Here is a 19,373-nt window from a genome sequence, read left to right as displayed (position 1 = left end):
AAAAAAAAAAAAAAAAAAAAAAAACAAACAAAAATTGAAACAAAAAAAAAAACTCATCGATTTATAAAAATATACGTAAGATTTTTTTATATAGAAAACAAAATATTAAATAAATTCACCTTACATATATATTATAATATGTATTCGCCATAAACTATGTCTTGTTTCATGGAACAGTTGTCACATAAATTAATATATTACTATGATTTGACTAATAGTCTAGTTTCTGTGGCTGTAAACTTTTTACTTGCACTTAGGAACTTATTGATTGCCGAAGTGGTGACTTTGGATGTGTGTTTCATATCTAAACGCCTTAATGAAGTACACTTAAGTAGGTGCTCTAAGGAAACATCAGTGATACCAGTACATCCTGAGAGATCGAGTACTTCAAGTGTTGATATGGCATTTGCAATAGGAGAAGTTAACTGGGCAATACCAGCATCAGTAACTCGAAAACATTGAGACAAATCTAGTTCAGCTAAATTAGGTACATATTGCACAACGTACCTGAGTGATACGTCACTAATATCTACACCGGCTAACTTTAGAGTCCTTAAGTTTCTTAGCCTAGTACGGGTCTCATTAGATGAAGACCTGGAGTCAGAAGGAGGAGATAAGATATCTCTGAGAGATGCATCATTCATTCCAGTCACAAAACTGAGATCAAGAACAGTTAAGGAAAGTGGTACTACACTACTACGTAATGCAGTGACGCCGCTCCAAGAACACCCTTGCAACGATAACTCCTTTAGTCTTGTCAATTTAGTGATCATCCATTCAAGTTGCCGTTTTGCAATCGCTGTCCAATCCATAATCAACACTTCCGGTTGCCGTTTGACGATACCTGCTAGACAGGAAGCTGTCAATCTCTTGCCAGTGACGTCTAAACGTTTCCACAAAGACGAATCAATCGAGAAAGCGGACCAAGCGCGACATACCAATGCGCATTGGGCCAGTTCGCTGGGTTCGAGATATTTAAATACAGGTAGCATACACGTTGCATCCATACAATGTTGTAGCTGACCGTTAGAGTTATTTTGGCTTTGAGACTTATGACCATTGCTTTTGGAAGGTTTGGACACATATGATTGCTTCTTGAGTACGTTGCAGTGTTTACTCGAGCTACCAGAGAGCTGATTTGCTAATTGTTTACGTAAATCAACTTTGCGCGCTGGCTCGTTGGCTGATTGAGTGTTGTTATACGTTGACATGTGCCCCTCCTCCACATTGCCTGAACGATTTAACACTTTCATAGAATGATCCTCCATCCATTTCTACAAAATTAAATCAAACTATGTTTATTTTTCATAAAAAAATTGTGTTATTAATAAAAAACAATATCTAACAAACTATACTTTGTCAGTAAAACACGAAATAAAGGTTTTTGAATTATATTTAAAAATAGCGTGGAACAAATTTCTATGAATTAACACTGTATGTTGATCTCCAAGATATAATAAAAAAATAAATGAGTTTTACAATTAATTGTCTTTAAAAGTATTTTAATTCGCAGCCCGCGATTAATGCATAAATATATATATATATGAATCACTTAAAACCCAAACACACAAGTCAACGTACAACGACTCTCATTGCGATGTTTTGTACTTACACAAACCCTACATCGCATTGTAATATAACTGCGCTAGCGTGAAACTTATTGCTATTTACTATATACTAGACTTAGCATAAATTGGACAGTAATATGCATTATTTATAAAGAAATATATCGTGAAATGTAATGAAAACGCAAGTTAACTTACTTGATTTCTTTGCATTTCCGCCATATTTAATCAAAAATAAAAACTAAGGTGAACCGAAAGTACGTGCGACTAAATCAAACATATGAAACAATCTAAGTGGTTTACCGTACTTGTACAATAGTATAGTTTTCAAAGCAATGAACGTATCCTATATACATATTATTATATACAATTAGACTTATTTACTAGTCGACAACGATAAATTAAAACAGCTATTTGGTATAGTATAACATAGTTAGACAACTCTCAATATTGTAATCACTCGTCTATTATGTATATTTCACTAGTAGAAATCGTTTGACGTTAAAACGAATAATAAGCAATGGAATTAGGTAATATTAATACGATTACACATTGTTGTCACATAAGAATTTACTACGCATATAATGAGAATCATGACATGCGTTATTTTTAATACAATTTCAGAAAAATCTACAATCACAATATTTAAATTAGCTTCATTAATTTATCATATTGTTCATTGAAAATAATAGTCAGTACTAGATGCTATAAGAAACCCATAAGATAAAACCGTACCTAAATGAATGGCAACAAGTTTTTATTAGATACCAAACTATGGAATTCAAATTAACTAATTCGTTGAAAATCGAAAAACTTATACCTGTATAATTATTCGGGTATAATTTAATTGAACGTTCTATGTAAAATTGTTGAGTTAATGGCAGTAAATGCAGTTTTTTTGTAAAAAATTGATTTCCAATTCAAAAAAAATTCTAATTACTTAAAATTGATGAATAGGAATTTCGAAAAATGTAAAAATGCAAACATAAGTTTTTTTAATAAAGTTAATTAATTATTTATTTATTTTAACTGTATTTGATAATTTTCCAAAATGCTGCGTTTTGTTTCTTCTACACGCTAAATTTAAAAATCAAAGTTTTTTCGCTATTAAATAAATAAAATACCACATTTAATGGATTCAATAAAAATTGTCATTTACTGTTCTAAGAAATATAAATTATAAAACAACATAATCCCTGATGATGTATATATATATATAAAAAACTCTTTAAAATTAAATATATAGTTTTAAGATTACAATAACATAATTTAAAATCGAAGAAATTTCTATTAAAATTATCCTAAGCTTTGTAGGATTACTAAAACTTTGTATACATATTCTAACAATGTTAGAAAAAATTATAACATAACGAAAAACAATTATTAAATCGATTAAAGAAATAAATTTTAACACATTGACCTTAGTAATCAACATTTTCTATAACAATAAATGATTTCTTGATCACTTAAAAAAAGTCCAAATAGCCAGAGCGCCAATTCATAAGTGTAATTCTGCCCTAATAGTAAAATATAAGTAGAATAAAAAATATAATGATAAAGCAAATTTTGATAAAATATAAAATTATGACACAATTATTAAAACGATTGGATATCATATATATTTTAATATGTAATAGTGTTGTTATAAAATATAGCAAATCATTATAATATTCTAAAATAGTGGTGTATTTATAAGGAGACAGAGACACAATCCTCTCATTGACTGAGCCATGCTAATATTATATCAAACAATGTAATAATTTACAACGGATTAATAATTAATATCAATGGAAAAACTTTGTTATCAAAGATAACATGTGTTCATCAAATATTTCTTTATAACTGTCTTGTGGAGCAAAATTAAACGACCAGTAGGGTTGTCTCAGAAACGTTATCACGTATTACCAACTATTACGTTAATTTAATATTTTTTAGATATTTAAACGCTTATATTTTTGACGTTAATTATTATATATCCGCTTTCAAAATGACAAATTTTTAAATTTAATTTTAAATATATTATTTTTATTCATGTTAGTTTATGACTATTTTGTTGCTTTTTAACATTTTGTTTTGAAAAAAAGACGTTTCAAGTATTATAAAGTAATCGACAATGTTTATACAAATTAATAACTTTTAATTTACTAAATAGTTTGAGTTACATTTTTTTTGTGTATTTTGAAATGTATTCTTAGACTTTGTTAGTCATATTGTTTATTATTTGATTAATAATCATAGGCACAATTTCAACAAAACTTTTGGAGGGGCTTATTTTATTTAATTTCCCTGTCCCTAAAATTGATTATTAAATTTCAATTCTTCTATTTGCATCTATTAATAAGCCATTTTATAGAGCTATTTTTACGAAAAATGTTGATGAGACGATAACAATTTTAAGACAATTATTCTATGAGTAACAAGGATTTTAATCGAGTGAGTAGTAGACCGGTTCGAATTTTCATCACACATATACACCAGTTTGAACTGGACTATAGCTCATACTGGTTATTGTTATCGACCCATCAAAATATTTCGTAAAAATAGTTCTAAAAACGACTATTTTAAAATCTAAATATATATACAAAGTGGAATAGATCTAACTGACAACTCATACACTTATGATTTACATAAAATTTTATACTATTTTTTTTTTAATCGCAATTACAAAAAAAAAATTTTTAAATTAATTTTTCATTAAGATTTGAAGATAGCCATTTTATAGATGAATTTTAAAGAAAGATTTTCATACCAAAAATTTGATTTTAAAGCAGTAGTTACATTAATACATTATTTTAAAGTTTGTTAATTTTTAATTTTTTTTACGATTTTCCTATGGTATCAAATGTTAGTCCATATTATATAAAGAACGGAAGTAAACATTATCTTTTTACTTAATTTACTGGTAATAGTACGTCATTTCTATTCTATAGATAATAATAACGTTTGAACGAACTTTTTGCAGAATGATTCTCTATATTTTTTATTACAAAATGTTAGAAGCATTGTCGTATGTTAACTACAAGTGTCAGATGGTTAGTCAAGTTAAAAGTGATAATAGTTATTAATTTGCGTGAATTTATTAATGATATATTTTTATAGGATATTCCTTGTTAAGAGTTTAGATAATAAATGCACTTATTCACTGTTACTCATTATTATATGTTTAAATAACGTTTTTATAATTTTTTTTAATTAACTTAATTTTACCACTACTTGTTTTTTCATGACAATTACAGATGCTTATTCAAGTGTTAATTATTTCCAAAGAAAATAATCACGTATTGTTATCAGTAAATAAAATTTAACAAAATTGCTGTTCATATATGTATATATTGTTTCAAAATGCTGTAAAACGTAACTACTGAATTAAAATATGAGTTTTCGGTATGAACATTTTTCTTTAAAACTCATCTATAAAATGTCTATCTTCAAATCTTAAAAAAAATTGAATAAAAAAATTAATTTTTAAAATATTTTTTGTAATAGTAAAAAATAACATAAAACATAGTCATATAGTGTAAAAATTGACTAGAAAAAAAAGAAAGTATAAAATGTTATGTATATCATAAGTTATATGAGTTGTCAGTTAGATCTTTTCCACCTTGTATATATTTTAAATTAAAAATAAATAATAAAAAATATGGTTATACAATACTAATAACTTTTGAAGCACTGATTTGAAAGTTATCAATTAGTCATTTTCTTAATTAGATTTTTATATATTATAAGCTAGTTAAATATGTATGTTATTTAAAAAATAAAATAAAGTTGATATCCATATAGGGTATAAGACTTAAATTATAAAAGTAATTAATAACTTTTATATCGAGAAATATATGAAACTAAAAAATACTAAAAATAATTTACTTGACACAATTATTATTCTAAGAGAAATCGAAAATAGTTCCTTTTGAAATTTTTATATAGCGATCTTAACAAAAAAGTCATTTATATTTTATAATAGTACATTATTCATGATAAAAAAATTTTTATATCCTCTCTTCTCAATATAAATTTTTAAATATGCTATGTTGTTAAACTATGACTTCTTGTCATAAGTACTATGATTCCACCGAATTTTCTTTGTAACAAAGGTATATAATGAAAAACTAGTTTTAAAAAAATAAAACATTTCGTTTATAATTACACTTTATCTGAATTAGTTTTTTTAGTTATTTACTAAAATTAATTTAAAAATCCATTATAAATTTTTATATTTTAAATGTAATATGAAATATCTGTTTTTTGTTATACTATAGATAGACAAATTATTGTATAGACAATAATTGATGCTTTTAAGTTCATTACTGGTATAGGGTTTAGTTAGAACTAAGTTATGAATACGAAAAATTAAGCATTGGAATTTATCAAGTTTATGATTCAATTGTCTAAATTACTTAGTTTTTTTTTTAGTAAAAATTTATAATAATGACAAAATTAATACAGTCACTTTATATAATACTGATGCTAATTAAATTAAATTTAAATGTATTAACTCCAGCAAAATAAGTTACAAAGAGAATTTTAAATAGTTAGCCTTAAATTTTAATATTTTAGGGAGACTTAATTGGTTAAGTCTCCCTAAAATATTAAACGTTTCATAGATTTAAGGTAAGCCAATATTATTTACATTATTTTTTCTTTCAAATTTTACTAAATTATTAAAAAATAAATTTTATATATCATTAACTAAATATATATTTTTATGGCAATTTTTTATAAAAAATAAAACCTTAAAAGCTTATTGCACTTATATGGATATGCAACAAAAGTTCATTTTAAGAAAATTGTAAACAATTTGTGCTTTCAATTTTACATTATTTAATACTTCATAAAAAATTTTAAGTGTCTTAGATAAGTTGTTAGGATCAACATTAAAAATTTAAACTAAGCAAGTCATAGACATATTTTTTAAATAAAGACAAATATTTCAAGATATTTTTATAGGACATTATATAGCTAAAATCACATCATCCACTTTAAAATATCTTTGATATTTAATAAGCTTTAGGGTATATAACATATGTATTCCATACAAGATGAAAAAGCCAACAAAGGAAACCTAAACAGGAAATATGATGTTTTATATTAAACTTAATAAAAAACATTTTTTATATTATTAAGTAAAAAAACTTGTAATTGGTCGTGATGACCAATAATTAGTGTGGTACTAATATAAAGACAATTAAACATTGTGTTAAATTTTATTTTACACAACATTTTTCTGCTGAATAATTTATTATTCTGCAAGAAGATATATTTTATTATTTTGATTGCATAGTTACTAATTATAGGTAATTAGCAACCAAATAACCATGAATTATTTACAAATATAAAAAGAATTCTTATTTTAACTATAAAACGCATTGAAAATAAAATAAACATTATTTACCGTTAAAGGCAATGGTGGAGAACGTTCTACAGAAACATTTTCTTTCTTTTCAATTTTCAGTCTCTTAGCAGGACTAAGTGAATCTAAATCACTTTCAGAGTTTGATCCCGAAAATTCTTCTTCTTCCTAGAGATTGAAGTTTTATTATGGCATTTTATATATCTGAGGTATTATCATATAAATTAACTAACTTTAAAACGTTTTTGTACAATTGCATCATTACTACTAACAGAAGTCCTTCTTATATCTGATGACTTTTGTCTTGCACGGAAATGTCGAGGCTAAAATTATTTGTGAAAAAAATGTATTAATTAATGTGTTTGATATTATGAAAGAAACAAACCATTACTTTGCTTTCCAAGTTTTTCCCTTCTTTACAGCATTTTGGGCATTCCCAACTATTAGGAAGATCCTCATTATATGTTCCATTATTAGAATATACAGACTGAAATAATTCATTTTGTATAAGTATTAAACCAAATAATATCTAATTTCTCTCATCTCATCCATGATTGGATAAATATAATAGAGAAAATAAACTTAGATGGTTAGGCCATGTTATGAGGAGAATAATCGAAAGCTGTAAAAACAGTTATGTAAATGAATGATAAGGGAAGAAGAGTTAGAGAAAGACCAAAGGATAAGGAGGGATGTGGACGATCATGTCAAATAGAAGTTTAAGATAAGAGTGGTTAACCCTAAGTAGTTGGGATAAAGATGAGGAACAAGAAAAATAATTAACCAAATAATAGGTTTTAGAATAAACCCAGTAACAACTATTTTGAGAACAATAAAAATTTACAATAATTTATAAATTATGAGGTTTTAAGGATCAACTAATTTTTTTGGGTATTTTAAAAACTTTAATTCAGAAACTAAAGTGTTATTATTTTAACACCTCAAACATTAATATATATTAGCTAATTTAACATTTCTTTAAATATCTTTTTAATATAATCAAAATATTTTTTACTTGTCTTAATAAACAATCAGGATGAACGATTTCAAAGCAAACACTACACTCCATTAGGTTGCTAGGTGTTTCTTTGGCTGCCTTTTGAATAGGAAGTACGATTTGCTGACCCCAACCATCCAAGGAACATATTGAACATGCCGCAGTAATAGGTAACATTGGCTACACAAGTCATTAATTATTATCATATGTATGGTGACTCACGTAAAAATAGTTATTCTTACCTGTAAACACTGACGCATAACACATGTCTGCTTAGCTCTACCTGGTCCCCCAAATTTAACCATGTCTTTACAAAATGAACATTCACCACAATCAGCTTGTTTACAAGCCTCACACTTTTTACATCTAGTACGTCTTCTTCTTGGACCAGTAGCAGTAGATGCTGCTCCTCCTGATTTACGAGATGTTTTCAGTTTAGCATTCATATCACCAGAAGTTTTATAGAACCTTCTTTCTCTTTCCTAATACAACATGATAAATTAATATAAAATATTTAATGATATTAAAAGTTAAAAAGTAATGTAACCTTTACCTTATCTCCTTGCATTTTCAGAATTGGTTTACCAGTAATGGCATCTTCTGGTCGATCATTTTTATGTTTATTAATAACAATAGCAACATTTCTAATTAATTCAATTGCATCTTTTATTAAAGGTGGTACATTTTTTTTATTAGGAGGCAAAATGTGTAAATATTTCACTATAGCTTTAATCCCATGAAGTTCCTACAAGAAAAATTTTATCTTTCAGTGAGATACACTTCAAATTTGTTTTTAAAATTAATATATTACTTGTTTAGTAAAATGAACATGTTCAACTGGAGGCGGAGTAGTTTCAGCACCTTCAGTCAAGTGGGACTTTCCTAAATCACAATAAACATAACGTTCCAAAACATACCATAACATTTCAGTAAAAAACGGGTACCTAAATTTTTGTGGAACCTAAAATTACAAAATCAATTTAAATATGTTTTCCAATTACATTAAATTATAACAATTCTAAATAATGACATATAATATAATAAATCGGACAAGCAAATTATCTAATATTAGCTAACCTTAGTGGATTCCTCTACTTCAGCTACTCTTAATTGTTTTTCTATCCCAAATGAATGTAAAAAGTTACCACCAAACACTAGTGAGTCTTTTGGTGTATAAACAGCATGTATCCAACCAGTAGGTATAAAGAATGTATCACCTGCACTTAATGATACACGACCACATTGTTCAACAGTGTCGCCAAAAAATATATCTCCCTGTTTTCCAGATAATATCCACTGCTCATATAATTTCATATTTTGTTCTGTAGGTGGTATAAGCCAAAAAACCTAAAAATAATATTAAAATTATTTATAATTTGCAAATATTAATTTTGATAAAAATGTATACCTTTGCACCACGTAAAATATGATACCATACAGATGTACCACCAAAATCAATATGAAAATCAGTATAACAACCTTTAACAGACATTAAGCAATATTTTTGTACTTTAGGATACATCATCTCATCTAATACATTTGTTGATTCTGTTTGACTTTCTTTTAAATGTTTAGGCCATACACAATCCACCCAATCTAACTCTCGAACCTATAAAAAAATATATATTTTTTTTATATACAATCAAATAAGATAATAGGTTAGTTTAAAAAACATACAATATTTGGACGTTTAATGTAATTTTCTAGTTTTGTATGACTAAATTCTAGAGAAATGACATTTAATAATTTATCTTTTTCTGGATCTTCATAATATTTTGTCCATTCTTTCATTGTCATTTCAAAATTTTTTTGAGTGTTAACATCCATAACATCTAATAATCTTCTGGATCCTATTTAAAAATAGGGCTTATTGAATTTTATAATTGAAAAGTAAATATGTATTTGCATGTAATGTTCAAACTTTTACCAATAATTAAATTAACACAACACAAATTAAGTTCTATAAATGACTTTCAATAATAAGTTTTGAATACAAAATATTAAAAAAAAAAAAGTAGAAAAAAGTAAAAAAATAGAAGATATTATGAGACATGGGTATGTAAGAATTGGTAAGGTTTATGTATAATTAAAGGTTGATAAAGATAAATGATTATTCGACATTGGTTTATATTATATTATATAAAAATTATTAAAATAGTAATGAATTAAAAATTATGTAATAAATAAGTATTAATTATTTAAAAGAATGTATTATATTTCTTCTTTTTTCTTGCCTTTAACTCAACTACTTAGGATTGGCCATTAAAATGTAATATAGATTTAAAAATTCTTCAAGTAAAGTCAAGCAAATACTATTAAATATTAATAATTTTATAACTTCTCAATAACTTACCAACACATGTACGAACATCATTAACTGAGAAATTTTGACTGGGTACATGTAATCCAAGACCCGTTTTATCTTTAAATAATAGTGGTATTACAAAGCCATGTTTTTGTAAGTATGAAATTGTAAAATCTAGAAAAAATGTTTATAAAACATTTGTGATATTTTTATTAATAATAGTATTAGTGAAACCTTTTCCATCCATTTGTTTGACAAAATTTGAATGAGTATATCTGTCAGAATCAAGTTTATCATGGAGGCTAAATGATCGCACCCCTTCAATTTCCTCTTCATCACCATAAGCCCAATCTTCCGAGTATGTTTTCTTTTCTTTACGAGTTCGCTGTAAAAATAAAAGTGGTTTCTTTTATTTCACATTATAATTATTATTGAATATAAAAATTGTAATAATTTTAAGATTATAAAAATATTCTAGTAAAAACTAGTTTAAAATAACTGTTACAAAAACTTGATAATATAAGGATATTAACGTGTAAGCCCTGATTTTGAGATTATGTGTCAAAGTTCTATCAAGTAATTATATTATCCAAAAATTATTATATCCAAAAAAGTAAAACTATATTTCTTAAATAAACTAACGGTGTCATTTGTTGGGGGGCATTTTTTTCACTGTGAAAAAAATATGTCATAGCATTACTTAAACACTTGTAAAAAATAAAGATAATATAAAATACTAAGATTATTTATAATATTGAAGTAATACTATGTCAATTTTTAATAACATCAATAATATTGGACAACAAAATTAAAAAAAAAATTTGGTGCTGGCAATATTTTAGCTGATTACAAGTGTATATTGTCGCTAATGCAGAATCTGACCCTTATATTTCCATATCAACATTAGTTTTTAAGATAATCGCTAATTTCTAAAAAGTGCGAGAATAAAATTATAAAAAGAAAACTTTTTTTTTTATCATTTAAACGAAATAACATAATTTCAAGTATTTAAATAAACATTAAAAAAATTAAGAGCGATATATAAAGTTTAGCTATTTCAGATAGATCTATAGAGTTGAAATTTTTATAAATAAATATATCAAGTTGCAAAATTTATCTATGAGGTAGCTTACCACCTAAACTTGTTCCAGTAAATCAAATGAACATCTTTTTTAATATAAAAGTCTACAAAATTGAATGATAAACGCTATTCATAACTGACAGTCAGTTGACTAAATGGATTAGTGCCTCCTAATAAGGTGACTTTACTACGTTCTTGGTTAAAACTATACTTAAAATTATAGTTAACTTTAATGTCTCAAGCACAAATGCTTATGTAATTAGTACAATCCTTTAACATAATATATAGTAGTAGGTCAATTAATAATTAATAGTGATCGCCTCATTTTCATACAAATTGGTTACTTTAGAAATACCTACTAATAATCATTTTTTCATTAATTTTTTTATCAATTGAAATTTACTGCAAAAAAATCAAAATAATAGAATTGAATAAATTAGTAGAGACAGAGAGAAAGTAATATGGGCCAAACAATTATTCACTAATCGTTGATACGGGCGGGAACACAAATCTTAAACTAACAATGAATGGAACCATCAGTCGGTAGAAATGACCCCAAAAACGTGGTATATACACTCGGCCACGATCGGGTACATTCGTAGTAAAGTCGTTTTATGCTTAAATTCAAGTAGAATATTGATATAAAAAAAAACAATGCATATTAAAATAATGAATTGTTTTTTTTAAATATTATTTTATTTTTAAAATTGAAAAAGTATTTGCCACAAGTTATCAATATTAAATAATTTTACTTATTGTCGATTATTTGACATATTACTTATTAAAATTACATTAAATAATTAAATAATTCTATGGACGTCGACAATAAGTAAAATAAATTAATAATACTTGTGGCTTATTTTAAAACGACCATTAAAATAAAATGATCAATTAAGAGTAATAAAACTATTTCCTATTTACATACATTAAGAATCATGATGAAAAGTATTTAGTCAGCTCGATTTCGATCTTACAACTTTTCTCAGAATAGTTCAAAAAAAGTTTCTCAATCCTACCATGCGAGTGCTTCAATCAATTTAAGATTTAAGATTTTAGAGAAATATCATGATAAATGTTAGATTAATTTATTCTCATAGCGACATTTTAATATAAAATTACGTTAGTAACAAAATAACATAAGTACTAAATAATAATAATAGTTGCTAATAATATTATCAAAATAATAAAAAAAATCAAAAAAACTGTATATTTCAATGACTGAAATGTTATCCTTATTAAGATAACATTTGTAGTTATAAACAAGAATTTATTTCTTTAACACGAAATATAAAATTATCTATTAAATAAAAATCAATGCTAAAATTAAAAATAAAAACTAGAAATACATATTATGAATACGAAAATATCGAATAAAATATAATAGTATTCAATTTTAGAAAATTTACGATCAATGTATAAAAAAGCGTGCGTATTTTTTTATAAATATTACGACGTACAAAAATAGTTTATTTTTAATAGTTATTTAATTTATCTTTATACATGAATGTCTGTTATAAAATGTAATGCATTTATTAAATCGTATATAAATACAAGTATATATTTTAACTGATAATAATTTAAAATATAAATTCAAAAAGAAACAGCATTATAGTGCGTTACAACCCAGTCTTTTAAGAAAACAATTCAACCAAAATCAGTTTCTATGTTCGTTTAAAAATATATACTGCTTAATATTTTAATTAACCGTTTATCAATTGTTATTAATGTTTTAATAATTATATATAAGATATCTTTACAGCTCCTCATCTTACTGAATCATTTAAAATATTTTAGTACACCTTTTGGGACAGCAGCATACGCTACAGGAATAGCAATCGCTTGTCTTTAAATATCAACGAACATGCAGTGAATTTTCGAATGAAATTTTACAACGGTGTTACTGATTCAATCGATCTCGTTAAATTATCCATGTTGATAATCCAGTTCTGGAATAACAACTCGATCGTTAATACCAAATAAAGTTATCAGGAAGTGGGTGAGATAAAGGAATGTCCATGTTCGCCTGTAGTTTTAACGAACGATCCACAAGTGATAGTGGTGTGAACTACTCAACGAAATGTTTGTTTAATATATCAATATTAAACAAATGCATAAAATAAAAAACAACCAGGTATATTAAAAACAGTACCCAAGTTGCATTTCACAGCTAACAGGTGCTTTTCAGTAATGGATGGACGCGCGCCACTGGTCGTTTTACTCTGCGTAAATTACAGTACTACACGACGTACACTGGTAACGTTCATTAACAAACGCATACCACTGAAGAAACCAGTGTTGAATGGCTGCTCATGAGAACCAATCCAGTAGGCGACGGAGATTTACGTACAACTGTAAAAGTGCGCAGACTACAACGTAGAATAATAAACAAACAACAATATAAACGATAAGATTTGATGACTGTTCTGGCACGGGGTTCACGATGAATCATTATTAACAGTGCCAGTTCTATCGGCGAAACAAAAAAACACAAATTTTGAAAATTCATTTCGGATAAATGGCGGGAATCTAATGAGGACGAGGTTCCGGTTTAGTGTTACTTACAGTTCTGGACACGTATTTGTTGACGTTTTTTGACTCGCACGGATTATCAGCGCTTTTAATTATTTCGCGCGACGAACTCGCCATAAGTCCGGGCGCTTTGACAATGAAAAAAGATAAATTCAACCGTATAAAAAAAATCGAACTGCAACAATAACCCGTTCGCAACGCACACGTATGCAATAAGTGAAACCACTGAGCGCGACTGCCGTACGGCCCAAACGACGGTCCGGATGAGACTAGCTCGCCGAGTACGCCGCTCGTACATTGTGTGCGTGCTGTGCCGTGCGGGGGAACAGCGCCAGCGCGCCAACGGCGACTGCACTGTATATAGACATACACTGTGCACAGTATTCGTGTGAATATACATTTACTATTATTATACAGCCGCAGCATACACCCAGGTCGCTACAGTCGTCACGCGTCGTCTTCTTTCCACTACTAAACTTTGTAGTATTAGCATGACGCGTACACAACGCTTGACAATGCTGTTATCACAGGTCAGTCATTTTGCTCGCCGACAACAAAACGGTGTTCGACTATATTAACGACGTATCGAACGTGTCCGAAAAATGTCCAATCAATACGCGAATATAATGAATCCCTAAAATATTAACGTATTAAAACAACCTAGAGAGCAAGTAAAATTTTAAAAAAAAGAATACTACAACACGTCTACCTTCAGTCAGTTTAACGAAAACATTCGACATCCTAACCTGTACTTAAAATGCGACTACGCACAAAGGGGTTGTACTTGTTATTTTATGTGATATATGATGTTTATGCATTAAAATTTAAATGCACCTAACAGAGCTAGAAATCGTGGAGCCTCGTGCAAAACAAGTTTGCGAGGTTCTTAATTTTTTTTTTTAATTAAAAAGACTTAGTCATTTACATGATTTGTTGGGAGACACACTATGTACACCCCTAACGCCGGTCTTGACATCAAATAGGGAAATATAAGCCCTTGTCTTAATAAATTACCGAGAATATGTGCTTAGAATTAATATTGAATCCCACCAGTGCCGAACGAATATGCATTACACACGAGTACCTAATTTATAATTTTAAAACAAAAAACTTGATATTCTTAGGGATTAGTTGGTAAAATATATATAAAATAATAATAATAATTGTTATACTAATGTTATAAAGAAATATATAATATTTCAAAAGAGACATGAGAATTATAGTCTAATAATGGTGCACTAATAATTAGAGTATAGAGTTGAAAAAGGCCAAGGACACAACCTAATTTAAAATACAATATTAAAATAAATATTTACGAATAAGTAGTTACCAAATAAAATAGAATAAGATTAAAAAATGATACATTATATTCTATACGTCAAAATATATCAATAATAAAATTTCACCATTATGTGTCAATTATAACGAGAGTTATAATATTTACCAAAATAAAATTTATAAAAATTTCTTCAAATTTATCAACTGAAATATTTATCATGTATCTCAAAAAAAAGTATTTATTGTGGATAAGAACCCTTGTCAGTGAAAAATTTACAAGGATCCAGGCATCTTGAACTCCAGACACCGATTCCAAGTACTTATTTTCTTTAGAACCTCAAAAAAAATTTTTAAAAATCAATACCTCGTTTATTATGTTATTGAAAATTAGAAGTTTTATTAAACAAATTTTTTTTTCTTTATGAAGAGGTAAATCAAATTATATCTCTTATAAAATTTAAGCCTAGATACACCTATATCGTGAAGTAACTAGATATTATGCTATTTTTCAGTTTCTATACTTCATTAAACAGTATCGTAATATTTTATTATACAAGTCCTATCTAATAAAATTATAAAAAATATAAAAACTATTATATAAAGTGATTCATTTGTCATGAACCATTTAATTATTCAAAAATAAAAATAATATTGAGAATTTTTTGTTTCTTTTAGGTACATGTTTTTTTCAATCCCTTATAACTTATAACGATGTAAATTTTTTTTTTTTTTAAACAGAAACATACATAATTAATTAGCTTATTTAATAGATATGAAAATGAGTGGTCGATAATTGCTTTTGAACCAGTATTTTAGAAGTTATTAATATTTTTATACAAGGGAGGAGGAAAAATGTAGCTATAATATAAGTAATGATAAAAATAATAACACCTGCGTGTTATCTCTATCTATCACTATAATATATTAATCACTTTTGAAATACTGATCTTAATATTGTAATTGACCAGTCATTTTCTTAACTAAATCGTTATTTACTAGATAAGTTAGTTCATTATGTATGTTGCCGTTTGAAAAAGTTGACACTCTTATAAGTTATAAGGGATAAAAAATACTTCATTATTGATAAATTAAAAAAAAAAAAAGCACCTAAAAGAAAAACTAAATGTAAAATTCTCAATATTGTTTTTATTTTTTAAATAATTAAGTGGTTCATGATAAATGAATCAACCTGTAAACATGCATTTAAAATGCTCTATCTACTTTTGCTATTTTCACGAAGTGATGACTAGTAGTATGCTAATCAAATGGATATTATCGTGTTATACTTTTCTTTAAAATCGACATGTTAATTTACATAAGTTTAGTATCAATGTTATGCATTTATAACTCGCTGAACAAAGTTAAAAAACATTACGCTGTTTACTATAACAACTAGTAACTTTTGTATTCTTCTTGAAATTTTTAAGCGCAAATATTAATTATCAAGTATGGTAGGGAAGTTTAGTTTCTTCCTTATGGAATAGTATTTTTCTCTAATTATTCATTGGTTTAAATATTTTAAATAAACTTTTTTTAAATTAAATTGACTACATAATCATAAATTGTTTTACTTAACATAAAATACAGTAAATAATGAAATATGTGGCATATTAAATAAAAAGTGCAATAGACTTCCTCAGAAGCATACTTATGGGAGATGTCGGAAGCTTATGACATCTTGAACAGGTGCTATATATAATACTTTTATACCTTTTTTTGTTTTTTAATGCTTCTTTTCAAATTATTATATGACTAAAAAAAATCATATCTTGATAAATTTGAAATATATATTTGTTTAAATAAAAGAACTTTTGATAACTAAACCTAGGAACCTATATCCATTTTAATATAATAGAATATTATTATTATCATCTACTATATTTTATTAAACTAAGAGGTAAGTATTTGATTAAGTAACGTGCAAAAAAAGATCATCAAACTACATATGTTATGAACCTCCCATTGAAAAAATCCTATGTACGCCAACTGGACTACTTTTAAAATGATATCTATTAGTAACCAAACCAATTCTTGATATTTAAAAAAAAATTAATTGATTTTAAATTGAATTAAAATGATTTTAATTCAAAATAACAGATTTATTTAAATTACATTCAAATATAATCTTGTTATTTTGAATTAAAGTTCTTTCGTCAAGATTTAAAATTATTGGTAACATACAAAAAAAACAGGATAGTCCTACATATGAGGAATTTCGTAGTTTATAGATAAGCTTGATTATATGAGCTTATAGTTTTAAATTTAATGTGAACGTCAACACAGTTTGAACAACATAAATGCGGTGTTATTTAATTTAACTACATATAATATAATATATTTTTTTTATATTTCAACCACAAACTATATAAAAATATATTATATTTTTAAGGGATTGAAGTTTGTTGGCTTACGTAATAGTTGTATTCTGTTGGGGAATCGTATCAATATCAGATTAACACAATGGTAATTCTCTGTGAATGTACAAAGCCGAATATTAAAGATATGGAAGTAAAAAATAGAAAATTTATTATCAATACACATGCCACGAAAAAAAAAACAAAAATTTACACAAAAGATAGCAACTTTATTAGTTGATCGTCAAATTTTACATGCATTTAAAATCACATATATATATATTTTCAAATTATGCTACGTCATTACTCTTTTTGTATAATGTTTTAACATTTCTATTTATTTTTTTGCAACGCGGACGGCGACGTGCCTCCCCCGTGGGTCGTCATGGCCGACGAAACGACGGCGGCGGTGAATATAGTGCACATATACATTAGACACAAATGCGTCGCGTCGATATAAACGGGCAACGATGGTGGTGCGAGTGGTGGTAGAGAAGTGTTGATAAAGATATTATGATAAGAGCATAATAGTGAAGACTATGGATTTATTAATATTTTATTTAATTTGTAAATATTTTATGGAATTGATATTTTTGCGTAGAAACTTACCAGGCTCCGCGTTGTCAAACCACCAGTACAACTGTTGCTGTCGTCCGACATTACTGGCCGCGACGACGTGATGTCTCGGGGTCGTTATTCGTAGTTCTCCTCTATTTACATATAAGGACGTACACAGCCACAGTATATGGCTCGTGCAGTGTTATTAATATAATATACTGTTAATTATCGAACACTGGTCATACAAAGCCGGCTTTTTTGTCGTGGTTAATGTTTACGGCACGACGTTAGAGGTCTACGTGACGCGAAGCAGTGCCAAACAAAACGTCAAACATCAACCGACCGAAAACGCGGTGAACATACTGATCGGCGTATTCTAAAAATTGTAGTCTGTATTCTGTTATGTACTCGGTAGTGTATTCTGTTATGCGAAGCCTAAAATATTACTATACCGTGGTAGTCGGCGGGGGTGACGCGGTGACTGTACTGGTGCCGGTGGTTAGGCGAAGTGAGACGGCGGACATAGTGTATCGTAGCGCTATCTAGTAAATGTTTTTTGAACTCCATAAATTAGTAACTTTGTTTTCGATATTTTAGATTTTTTCCGGTTATTGTCAATTGATAAATCATAATTAAATATTACAATAACTGTACTAACAGAGTGTCTAAAAGAGCTATGGTCTCCTAATTGCCTATTTTATTAGTACTGACAGTATACGATTTTGGCATTAATGAGAGTATATGATAGGTTAAAAAAAGGCCTTAATCTTCCTCAAGTAAAAATCATAACTACGCCACTGAGTACAGTAGTATAATTAATGTTACACATCGATATTTTTTTAACTTCCTGTAATTTTTTACATAAATTTAGCCAAATATTATTGTAAAAATGTTACAAAAATAATTATCGGCTACACCGTTCGATTTTACAAGAATTTACATCGGCTATCGAACTTGATGCAACCTCATTACGGCTGAAGGAACTTGTATGGCGGTAAGGCGTGTGTTAAGGTTCTCGTATGGTGGTCATCCATCCGGAAACCAACAGCAAACAGCGCAGCTGAACAAAAGCGTTGACTTAATAATCCACTGCACTACACTAAATCACTAATTTAATGTTATTTTAAATTTATACATAAAAATAATTAGGTACCTAAGATAATTCCAATATATAATATATAATCTAGCAATAATAAGTAATGCATGATATTAGTTACACACAAAGGATTACAAACAGCAAAGAAATTTTTATTGTTACAATTTTTATATGATTTCCATATGAGAGTTTAACTGTAATTTCGAATTTAGCTTCCAATTTGTTCTATCGCATCTAGTTTTTTAGATAATTAATAATTA

At 27.2% G+C, this 19,373-nt stretch overlaps 1 protein-coding gene across 4 annotated transcripts in view; it reads right to left on the bottom strand.

Moving 5' to 3' along the window:
* Nucleotides 1–18,459, bottom strand: part of LOC126894533 (jmjC domain-containing histone demethylation protein 1-like) — a 23,399-nt gene extending 4,940 nt beyond the window's left edge. The window contains exons 1-14 of one of the 4 annotated variants that reach the window (XR_007701441.1): nucleotides 13,861–14,103; nucleotides 10,452–10,602; nucleotides 10,266–10,391; nucleotides 9,590–9,762; nucleotides 9,321–9,521; nucleotides 8,990–9,259; nucleotides 8,724–8,873; nucleotides 8,466–8,657; nucleotides 8,155–8,394; nucleotides 7,931–8,092; nucleotides 7,307–7,402; nucleotides 7,149–7,238; nucleotides 6,958–7,083; nucleotides 120–1,274 (exon numbers count right to left, since the gene is read on the bottom strand). Coding sequence is in view for 3 of the 4 variants with exons in the window: in XM_050665612.1 (XP_050521569.1) it covers nucleotides 201–1,274; nucleotides 6,958–7,083; nucleotides 7,149–7,238; nucleotides 7,307–7,402; nucleotides 7,931–8,092; nucleotides 8,155–8,394; nucleotides 8,466–8,657; nucleotides 8,724–8,873; nucleotides 8,990–9,259; nucleotides 9,321–9,521; nucleotides 9,590–9,762; nucleotides 10,266–10,391; nucleotides 10,452–10,602; nucleotides 13,861–13,944 (3,135 nt within the window). In the remaining variant the exon portion in view is untranslated. Of the gene's footprint in view, nucleotides 1–5; nucleotides 1,275–6,957; nucleotides 7,084–7,148; nucleotides 7,239–7,306; nucleotides 7,403–7,930; nucleotides 8,093–8,154; nucleotides 8,395–8,465; nucleotides 8,658–8,723; nucleotides 8,874–8,989; nucleotides 9,260–9,320; nucleotides 9,522–9,589; nucleotides 9,763–10,265; nucleotides 10,392–10,451; nucleotides 10,603–13,860; nucleotides 14,104–18,068 lie in introns of those variants that run through there. The other 3 variants (XM_050665612.1, XM_050665613.1, XM_050665611.1) reach the window with 3 other exon arrangements.
* Between the last annotated feature and the right edge of the window lie 914 nt (nucleotides 18,460–19,373).

This window comes from Daktulosphaira vitifoliae, unplaced genomic scaffold (genome assembly GCF_025091365.1).
Source record: "Daktulosphaira vitifoliae isolate Bord-2020 unplaced genomic scaffold, ASM2509136v1 Scaffold_1, whole genome shotgun sequence".
In the NCBI taxonomy this organism is placed as follows: domain Eukaryota; kingdom Metazoa; phylum Arthropoda; class Insecta; order Hemiptera; family Phylloxeridae; genus Daktulosphaira; species Daktulosphaira vitifoliae.
Note: the sequence above shows the minus strand (reverse complement) of the source record. Positions and strands in the feature narration are given on the sequence as shown.